Here is a 10,420-nt window from a genome sequence, read left to right on the forward strand (position 1 = left end):
TGGTGACATATATTTGTACTTTTACTCAACATGGATTATCAATTACCACTCTCTCTCTTCGCGTGAGTGAGCTTGTTTTGCCGTTGCTATGGATGACGTTATTCAATTACTTGGCCCCGTCTTGATGAGCTGAGCGTTTTCGTGATCAATAGGGTCGTGTGTTTTAGAGCAGGGTGGCTGGGGCAGGGCTGTCAGCACTCAGCTTACGACCAACCAACACAACGCACACTCTGACCTGGGCTGTCCATCACGAGGAGCCATCCCTCTTCCCGAGAGAATGCGTGCATGCTAATTCTTCCTCTTGTCCAATGGGCCACAGAGAGGGCTCTACAGGTGTGTGTGTGTGTGTGTGTGTGTGTGTGTGTGTGTGTCAGTGTGGGTTTGAGAGCGAGAATGAGAGAGAGAGTTGCCTTGGTTTTATTTAGTACAAAGCTATAAATCAACTCTTTTGGAACAAGAGATGTGAGATATTCTTTTTCTCTTTGCTCTTATCTCTGACAGAGGGATAGATCGCTCTCCCCTCTTCTTGCTTCCTGTGCATGACAGGTTATCACTCCTGGGACAGATACACACAGAGGGGGGAATAAGAAAAGAGGTAGGGAGTGATTGAGAATGATGCTCCGTGGCTGATGTATCGGATGGCAGACAAAGGGATGGGGTGGGGAGAAAAGAGTGATTTAGCGCTGGCCTGCACTCTCCTCTCTTCTTATCCCTGCCTCGCCTCTTTCATGTCTCAACCCAGGGTCAGATCTGCCTGCTGCCCCAGATGGTGCTGTCTGTCTGGGCTGCCCTCTACAGGATGTGCCCCTCTCACCCCCACAACTACAGACCTATACTCGTTTAATTGATTTCAGGGGGGAAGGCCTTCTTGCTCTTCTGTTTCTAACACACACACACACACATACACAGACAGCTTGCCAACAGTTAGTGCCCCAAGTGCACACACACGTACACGCGGCTGGCGCTGTGCACTGTCAACGCTAATTCAATTTGAGACGCGGGAGTGTGACTAACAGCAGACCTGCAGAGTGTTTTACCATATGCACCACACACACACACACACACACACACACACACTCCCAAAAGATCACTTCTCACACGAACTCTGACATATCCGCCGGTATAATAAGAAAGTAATTCCAGAGGTTTAAATCCTATTAGTCGATCTCCTATCTGCCTGATTTCATGAGAAGACTAGCAGCTTGTCAACAACTACTAAGTAAGTCTTTAATATCCTCCTTCATCTTCACTGCCAGAGCAGGATTAATGTGCTTTAGTTACAGCACGTTATCGCCTGTGAAAGTTTGCAGGATACTAAAAGGTTTTAAAATACAATTACAAGTGTATTAACCAAGATTATTTCGAACCTGAATTGCATATTTGGGTACAAGCATGACTTAAGGTATAAAGCCCTAAAGATAGAATCCAACTGACACTGTTAAATAGCTTTCTAAGTGTGTGTGTGTGTGTGTGTTTCCTGATGTTTGTTTTGCACCTCAGAGTCACTGCAGAAGGTGTTTTATTCAGGCAGGCGTTTGTTAAAAAAAGCCAAAAGTGACCCAGACAAAAAGTCTAACCTGAGCAATCAGACGATTTTCAGAGGAAAAAACCCAGAAAACCACATGGAGTGTTTCTGCTCTGTTTTTGTTGTATTTAAGGTGAGGAAAGAGTTTCCAGTGTGACGTGATGGATGATAATGTTCAATGCAAAGAGAGTAATAATGGCACATGTATGCACAGAGACAAAGACTGGCAGACAGCCTCAGAGGACGAGGCCGCATGTCCACGTTCACGGGCTGCAAGAGATATGAGGGTGGGTGATGGGGTGAGAGGAGGGTTAAGTTGAGGGGGGTTAACAGGGTGAGGATGGGGGAGGGAGGGGGGGGGTGACAAGATCAGGTGTGTCTCTCTGTGTGTGTGACAGAAGTTGTGAGAGTGTGAGCGGGAGATTGGTTAAATCTTAATGAAGCGTGCTGTGGAGGGCAGGGATGGACAGGGCCAGCTGTACTCAGGCGTGTGTGTGTGTGTGTGTGTGAGCATGAGACAGTAAAACTGATTAAAAGCAGCGTTAACACGTCTGACAGGGCACAGTGGTCAAGAGGTGAGTGGAAACTGAGGGAAGCCTTGGTCTGGAACAATTAGACACACACACACACTCACACACACACACACACCCTGCAGAAGCAGATGGAGACTTGGGAGAGCCCTGGGTAGCAGTGATTGGTCACACATGCCCATCGATATCTGAGTAGAACCAATCAGCTCAGCTTCCTGTGTTTGACCTGACCCTTCACGGCTGGTAATTGAATATTTCAAATGGGAAGTTGAGAGGCAGGAAGAGGACAAGCAGAGGAGGAAAAAAACGCTTCCTTACCTCACTGTATGAACGCCACTTTGAAAAGATACCGAGACCTTTTTCTTTTTCGCCCCTATCACTCATATAGATGACAATAGAAACCTTGATAGCCAAACTGCTTTTTAAGACATACTACAGAGGTTATAAAACATGAACGGATGCTTATAAAATGGTGGAGGAAGAATGTGTTTGAATCTTTAACCGAAGTAAAAGGACCAAAGCAGTTACGGTTGAAAGTCCTGCATGAAAAACTATGTTTTAAAAAAAGTACAGCTAAAAACTATTTAAATGAATAAATTACCTGTTATTATTGCAGCTGCTGAAGGTGGAAAATACTTTATATCAGACAAGTTTACATATATAGATATATAAGCGTGGCTTTAACAGGATTCTGACACACAAAATGTTGCCAGTTTATAGATATTTCCATTCACTGTTGACTTTTGGTGGGATATTGGATCTATTTGAACATTTACTGAAATTGAACCTTAAAAATTCAGAGAAAAATCAACCATCTGCTCAAAGACTTTTTGAATCTGAGCCCAACTTTGTGCAGCTTTTTGTAAGATGGCAAAGGCTTAAAGAGCTTTTATCAGTTTTTGTCTTCTAGATGATCTCCATCACGTTGGTCTGATTAGTTCAACGGCAGAGTATTCAAAAATTGGTTCATAAAAAAAAATTAAATGCATTACCATATGTAATTATATGTTTATTGAAAACTACTGGTACAACAAGATTACATTTTGGGTAAGTCAAATCATGGGCCTCTAAGTCTCCCCCTCCCACCTTTGCTGCAATTAGAGCTTTGTTTTCAGCTTTCCCACTTCTGCAGAAGGAGACGGTTCGGCCATGGAAACGAGACCACCAGCCAGCTGGATCCCTACCTGTCAGCAGGTATCACTTCTGTAGGAACCAGGATAAGGAGGTGTTGATGGCGCCGGGAGTGGAGAGCCACTAGGTATCAGCACCTTGCTGACACACATTCGAACACGGGTTTCCCCCTCCAGCGGTGCACATTCAAGGAGCCGCCTCCTGCACATCTGGTGGAAGTATCCTCGCGCATATGTTGGGATGAACACGGCGGATAGAAAAAAAAAAAATAGGCCGTGACACTCTCTCCCGGCTTTAATCATGCTGAAACACGAGGAGATGGCCACTATGGGTTAAAAATAAATTTAGAAAATATTCTTAAAAAAATGCATCAAATAGATATTGTGGCTTCTACGGTAAAAAGGGGGGATGTGGAATTTTAATTTGAGATGATTCAACTCCGGGGCGTAAAATGACTGACAGCTGTTGGATGGCTGGGGTCAGCTGCAAATAACAACTCAAGGCGTGTGCGTGCTCCAACACACGGCAGACAACGCACTCATCAAAGCGCCTGGTTATGAGCAAAAGAGAGACTTGTGTCAGTCTGGGGGCCGCTGATGATGATTGTGGATGCAGTTAAGTGTGTGCTGATGATGATTGGGACGGACACAAAAAGGGTCAGAGGTGGCGGGGCGTCACTCTGAAGAGCTCCCATCATCCACAGGGCTGCCAGCGTGCTCATGTATAGATACTTGTGTGTGCTTAGACACAGCACCTGTAATGGCTCCCAGCTGAGACCCCCCCCCCCCTCACTCTCTCCTCCCCCAGGACATGTTGAACTCTCTGTGTGTGTGTATGTGTGTGTGTGTGTAATGAGGCACTGGCATGCGAGTGGCAGAAGGCCACTTCCTCTACAGGTGACACCTTTGACCCCTCATCTGTTCCCTGTTGGAGGAGAGAAAGGGGAGGGGCACAACAAAAAAAAAAGGAGGGACGGAGCGACATGGGGCTGAGACGCAAACTTCAACCAAGTCGCAACTGCAAAATAGTATTAAGAAAAAGGAGGATAAAAACAAAACGGGCACAACTTAGTCAAAACTTTCTTTAATGGCTTTCTCTCCCCGCGTGTAAGCATGCAGCGAGCGGCTCGAGTGGCTGCTGCCTCACGAAGAGAATCAGCGCGATGTCTTCAAAACACACTCTAAGATGAAAAGACAAAAAGGTTTAAACGAAAAAAAAAAAAAAAAAAAGAGGTCTGGTTGCAACCGGATATCCTCTCATGCATGAGACACGATACAGGTAAAACATGCCAGTCAGTCAATAAATAAATGTGAGTACACGGATAAATAAATAAATACATACGTGGGTCTTTGCATTCAATAAATACTTCTCAACTCTTTTAGAATGAGGTATTAGCTGTAGTACACGTCACACTTACTGGTGAAGCATCATAAATACACATGTCAGCAGAGTGGCGTGCGGTTGCCGGGCTACTGAATCATAAAGTGAAGGTGTTTAATCGGCAAATGAAGGTTATTATGGAGCGATGCAGTCAGAAGCAGGACTGTCTCCATCCCGTCGTACAGCGATCCCCTGGTCTCCAGTATTTCACTCAAAGCCAGAACACCGAGCGCACAAAGTGTGCAGGCACATCGCGCTATTATTTTTTGATTTTGTTCTCCTTTTATTTCACTCTTTTCACTGCTCCTCCCCCGGTTTCTCTCAGCCTCCCTTGGTCCTCCGAGCCGTTAGGACACTTGGCCCCGCAGCCTGGACAGCCTCTGGGAGAGCTCATCCTGTTGACAAGCCAAACACACACAAACCAGGGAAATCACATAACCACCAACAGAGAGAAAATCAAGCCCTCCGACGGCACAGCCAGGGATTAGAATATGTCCAAAACTCCAGTCGAATGAAATCAGACAAAGAAAACAGTGAATGCTGCGAGATGAAACGGGAGGTTTTTGTGAGCTTAAAGAGAGGCCGTGTTTTTAAATTCCACAGACTTTTCTTTCATTGAAAGATTAGGGACTGTTAACTTGCAAAAATCACAGAAAATCCTTACGGGATTAGTTAACGTTTAAAGTCGGCTTAAGAAAAGCCCGAGGCAGCACTCGTCACTGCAAAAAGCCTCAAACTTAGCTTCATTTCTGCGGCGCACTTCCAACGGACGAGCAACCCAAAGGGCCAAACAGAGCAAAGGCAAAGGATTCAAGAACTGATGTGAAAACAGCAGGAAAATACTGGAAAAAGTTTAACGAACAGGAAAAAGGTTCAAAGTATACGAGACACATACGAGGATATTGAAATGAAACGTGGAGTTCACAGAAAGATCTGGGAGGTAAGTAGAAGCTCTCGAAAAAAAGAAGCTGAGGAGTTTTAAAGCTATAAAAGCAGAGAGGGGGTCTGACAGTTTGTTCCTCAGCAGAGGAACTGGACACTTAAAAAACTAAGCTAAACTGATATCGCAGTTGTCTCGCCAAAATTGGCTAAACACTTAAAAATGGGCAAATATTTCTTTATTAAACCATATTCTCTTTTAAGGATTTTAGGGATTAACGGAAGGTTAGATTATAGGTCTTAAAATAGTCTAAACATCACGTTCAAGAGAGGGCTTTTCCACCACTGGTTCCAGCTAACTTAGAGGCTAATGTTGCGCAGCCAGTTGATAGAAATGCGCTGATCTGATCGAGCACAGAGGTACTGATGAGGGGTAGAGCATCTTTAAACAGTCTAGTTTGGACGGTCTAGAATGCGACAGATGTGTCAACATTTTTATATCATATGGAGCCCCAAATTTGTTGCAACTTCACAAACCCCCTCCTAAAATCTTGAAACCAGAAACGCATTAAAAAAAAAAAGCTGAGACGGGGTTTACCAGTGAGTTCTACCGGCGTCCTTTTGACTGGTTTAGGAACTGCAGATACGGACTGTTGCACTTTTTCAGAGGAATCTGTGTCCATTCTTGCTGAATACAATATTTAAGTCTGAGTCAGTCAACAGTCTGTGGTGGCAGTTTTCTGATTCACCTCATATTGCACATGCTATTTTCAACAGGAGGCACATCTGGACTGCAGGCAGGCCAAGCCACACAGCTGGATGTCATGCAGAATGAGGTCTGGTACTGGCCTGTTGAAATCCCTACTTGGTTTCCAGGAAAAGATGTTGCCTTTATGGTCGTATACGTCTCTCCAAAGTGCATGATACACCGCTGCATCAATGGCCGCTTCGCACATACACCGATGCACTCTCTGCCCTGTGTGGTTTTTCTCATCTTTGGCATGTAGAACCAGGACTTCGGTTATTTCCAAAAACACCTGAACCGTGGACTCATCTGACCACAGAACACGGGTTCACTGTCTTTCTGTCCACCTGAGAGGAGTCCGTGTCCAAAGAGCTCGGTGGTGTTTCTGCACTGAGTTGATATAAATCTCTCTCTCTTAGTAGTTTCAGGTTATGTTTCTGGATGCAGAGGTGGACCACGTTGAGTGAAAACTGTTTTCCAAAGACACTCCAGAGCCCACGTGGCGTGACGGTTTCTCCCACCGTGCCTCACAGGTCACCAAGATACACACCGAGGTTTCCCTAAACTCTAAGGGTCTTTTTTACAATGTTTTGTTCTGTAGATGTCAAAAGACCAAACTGCCTGGCAACTTGCGGCTACGACACATCCTTGCTTAGAAAGACGAAGCCTTTGGGGGGGGACGCTCCTTTTATACCCAATCCTGGCACCTTTACCTGTTATCAGTTAAGCTGCTTTTCGTAGAATCTTCAACAAAAAGGGTGTTACTCCTTTATTCCATAAACTTCTCTGTCTTTCTTTGACTCCTTTCGTAACCTTTGAGTACCTTGCTGACATCAAATTTGAAATTTGTTCATATTTTCTAAATACAATTCTGTTCATCAATGAAGATGCTGTAACATTTCGCTGGACCGTATCACGTATTTAACGCACTTCAGAAAACTCCTCAACTTTTCTGGAGACGGGGTTTGTGCATCATTGATGAACTGTTGGTTGACACAGACTTTCACAGATTGGTGAAATTCCCCATCTTTACCTCAGAAAGACTCCGCCTCTCTGTGAGTATCGTACAACCAATCCTCTGTCGAGAGGAATCCTTTTTTTTTTTTTTTAAATAACAACCAAGATTTCTCAGGAGTAGCTACTTTTCAACTCAGCTGAGGTGTTTGTTTGTTACCTGCTCCGATGATGCCACAGATGAAGCCAGCGAGGTTGTCTGGCCCGGAGGAAGTTCCAGGTTAAGATCCAGCCTTGATAAAAGTGAGATAAAAACATGGAAAAAGTTTTATCAGAAAAAAACAAAATGAAGAGAAAAAAAAAAGAAAAGAAAAGTCACCTTGACCTCACATCTTCAAAGCAGCCTTGTAGACGGTAGAAGCTGTGAGAACCTTGACTTTGTTACGTTAAATGAAGCTTTATGCACTAGTTTCTCCTTTACTTATGTTTTTCTTTGTTATGTTTTTCTTACCCTGCTTCATCGGCCATTTCATGCAACAGTGTATCCACTTCATTCTGGGAACAAAACGATCAAATAAGAATTTAAAGAGAATTCCGTCAAGGGAAACGACGGCGGAAACATTTCTCAGACCTGAGGGGGAAACGGCGTTTGTTACCTGAGGTGTCGTCAGAGTGGTGGTGCTGCTCATCGTGTCTTCCATCTGAGCCGTCTGCACGTCAAGAGTCTCAAACTGGTTTTCAAACTTGTCCATCAGTGCAGATATCTGGCAGAAAGAAGAAGAAGATGATGATGATGATGATGATGATGATGATGACACACTCCCAGGTGTTGCGTATTGCTTATGGAAAAATGCTGTCCTTCTTTCTACCTTCTCTAAGTTCATGCTTTTCAGTGTAGAATCCATGGACTTGACCACTCCAGACATGGATTTAGAGACCTGGGGAGGAGGTGCAATAAATACATAGTTCAAAAACTAACAACGTTTAATTTGACTTCTTTTTGTTGTTGTTTTTGAGGTTAAGAAACAGAGGATATGTACATAAAATCATGAAGTTAAATGGCTTTTGACATGGCAAAAGCTTGAAGTGCTATGTCCTCTTATTTCCACTAGGTGTCACCTTAACTCTTTAAACACAGTTTGTCATTCCCATCTCTCATCCTAAAAGCCTCCCTAATAGGTCGAGGATTAAGAATTAATCTTGTAAAAATGAACCTAGTCTTAGTCGAATAAGCCATAAGCTTTAGTGAAAGATTTTGTTATTAATGCCCTTGCGTTAAGGTTTAATGAGACAGATAGCGACATGCAGAGGTGCTTGCAGGTGGTTTTCAGTGATACAACCTCACGTCCTTCAAACATTTCTGCCCACGTTATCAAGTTCAACTCTCTGAAATGGCACCTGTCCTACAGAGAACTTCAACTACAGCAATATGAAAAGAGGCCGCCTCTGTCACACGAGGGCCAAGTTAACAGCATACGCTCTGAAGCTCATCTAATGACTTCATTGGTAACTGGTGTCTCCGTGTTTGTTTGTGAGACCTTTTAGTAGACAGCGAAGTGGTTGAGCACTGCAGCTTTTTCTGGGGGTAAGATTTGATTTTTTACATAAAAACATTTAAAAAAAAAAAGAAAACAACCGTAAACGCATGGTAAATTAAGAGTAAGAAGGGAAAAAGAAAATAAAGAATCGGACCTATATCGATTGTAGATGCTAGAGTTAATCATTTTTCAACAACTATTTGATGAAATAGATGACTGACGACATGGAAAAAAAAAAGCCATACATTCAGACCATTAGAACTACTTCTATGTAAAAGTCATATCATTTCTACCTCTGTTTCAGAACCGCAGGCTGCAAATCTTAAGATGTCCACGAAGGAAGCAGTTTCGTTAAAAACCAATGACTTTTGAGCTTGAGGTCACAAGTTAAGTCCCTGACAATGAGGTTCAATGACCTGAGATCAAATCCATCCCAGCTCTTGCCCCCTAATTACATCTTTCTCCAATTAGAATCTAAAAGAGTGCCCAAAGCATAATTATATGCGACATACTTACATGACGGACCTGGCTTGAGATATAATATAGGAAACCTGACAATGGCTTCCAATTATTTCTACCTTGAAAAATGAATGTGTGACTTTGGTAAAAAAAAAAAAAAAAAAAAAAAAGTCAGGTACACTGGTCTTTGTTTATCTGCTGTACACAACACACTGAAAAAGACATGACCTGGTTCATAGTGACAGCGGTCTGGACCCTAGAAGCCACAGCATCCACACGGGCACTCATCCTCAAGAAGTTAATGGACTGATGCTTCTGACGTATGGCGTTTTCTGCATGGATCCTAGCTGCCTCCATATTACCTTTCTGGATAGCCTGAGAAACAAAGAGGCAGAAACACACATGATGTAGCTTGCCTGGCCTCCGATCACACCGCAACTTGTCAGACCAACCTGCTTCACTTTCGTTTTTTCTGCTTTTTCCTCTTTGACACATTTTTTAGAGTTTCGCTGCAGCTCCTTGGCTGCAAACTTTAGGTTGAACAAGTGCTCTGGCAAGGCTCGTCAAGGGACGGTTTATATTAGAATTGGCAACATATCAAAATTACAGGGAACAGGATTTCTCTGAGGCACACCAGAACATTTAGCTAATTCAGTCTGAGTCAAAGCAGACAAGAAACCAACGATTTCGGACACTAGTAAAAGATTAACCAGTCATTAAATGTATCAGGTGAGCCAGACAGCTGTCACTGTTTTCCCTCATCAATGAGGCAGACGTTACGGGCACGCCACTGCTAGCTAGTAACCAAACAGCTTATGACTAGCAACGGTTGCTGCAAGCCAGCTGTGTCTTCCGTTGTAAATGTCAAAGTACACAATAAAGGATACTCTCCATTTTCGACATGATGGAGGCCTCTCCTTTGGACAAGTTTGACTATCTACAAAAGCAAAGCAGAATTTGAAAAAAACTCGCCAAACACTATTTGTTTTGATTTTTTGGGGGGGTTATCTTCGCCAACGTAGAGAGCAAGAGGAATCTGTTCTACGTACTTCCGCTTTTGCTTAATTTCAGAAAAGCAAAGTGGTTTGTGTTACTGTTAGAATAAGTATGTTGTAGTTTTTTTCGTAATATCTCGTTAATTATATCAAAAAAGTATTCAGTTATGAAAATAAAATGACGGGATAATTAAAAAAGTGTTGAAATGAAGCTTCTTCGGAGCACGCATGCGCACAATAGTGAAGCTGAGCCGGTGCTGAGTCTTCGCGAATTTTCCTTCATA

The 10,420-nt window shown here is 43.3% G+C and overlaps 1 protein-coding gene across 1 annotated transcript; it reads right to left on the bottom strand.

Annotated features, from left to right (window-relative positions):
- Positions 1 to 4,513: 4,513 nt before the first annotated feature.
- Positions 4,514 to 10,174, bottom strand: LOC142397212 (charged multivesicular body protein 1b-like). The gene is made up of 8 exons (XM_075480555.1): positions 10,029 to 10,174; positions 9,594 to 9,691; positions 9,370 to 9,516; positions 8,014 to 8,082; positions 7,801 to 7,908; positions 7,656 to 7,699; positions 7,365 to 7,437; positions 4,514 to 4,961 (listed from the first exon to the last, which is right to left on the bottom strand). The coding sequence occupies exons 1-8, from the start codon at positions 10,042 to 10,044 to the stop codon at positions 4,914 to 4,916; spliced, it is 603 nt and encodes a 200-aa protein (XP_075336670.1). The 5' UTR covers positions 10,045 to 10,174; the 3' UTR covers positions 4,514 to 4,913.
- Positions 10,175 to 10,420: the final 246 nt, after the last annotated feature.

This window comes from Odontesthes bonariensis, chromosome 13 (genome assembly GCF_027942865.1).
Source record: "Odontesthes bonariensis isolate fOdoBon6 chromosome 13, fOdoBon6.hap1, whole genome shotgun sequence".
Classification (NCBI taxonomy): Eukaryota; Metazoa; Chordata; class Actinopteri; order Atheriniformes; family Atherinopsidae; genus Odontesthes; species Odontesthes bonariensis.

What these genes read in the sequence shown, in the direction of transcription:
- LOC142397212 (XM_075480555.1), bottom strand. An exon ending in CCACTCTGACGACACCTCAG is followed by an intron (nt 7,700 to 7,800) that starts GTAACAAACGCC and finishes TTTTGTTCCCAG; the next exon opens with AATGAAGTGGATACACTGTT. An exon ending in GAAATGGCCGATGAAGCAGG is followed by an intron (nt 7,438 to 7,655) that starts GTAAGAAAAACA and finishes ACTTTTATCAAG; the next exon opens with GCTGGATCTTAACCTGGAAC.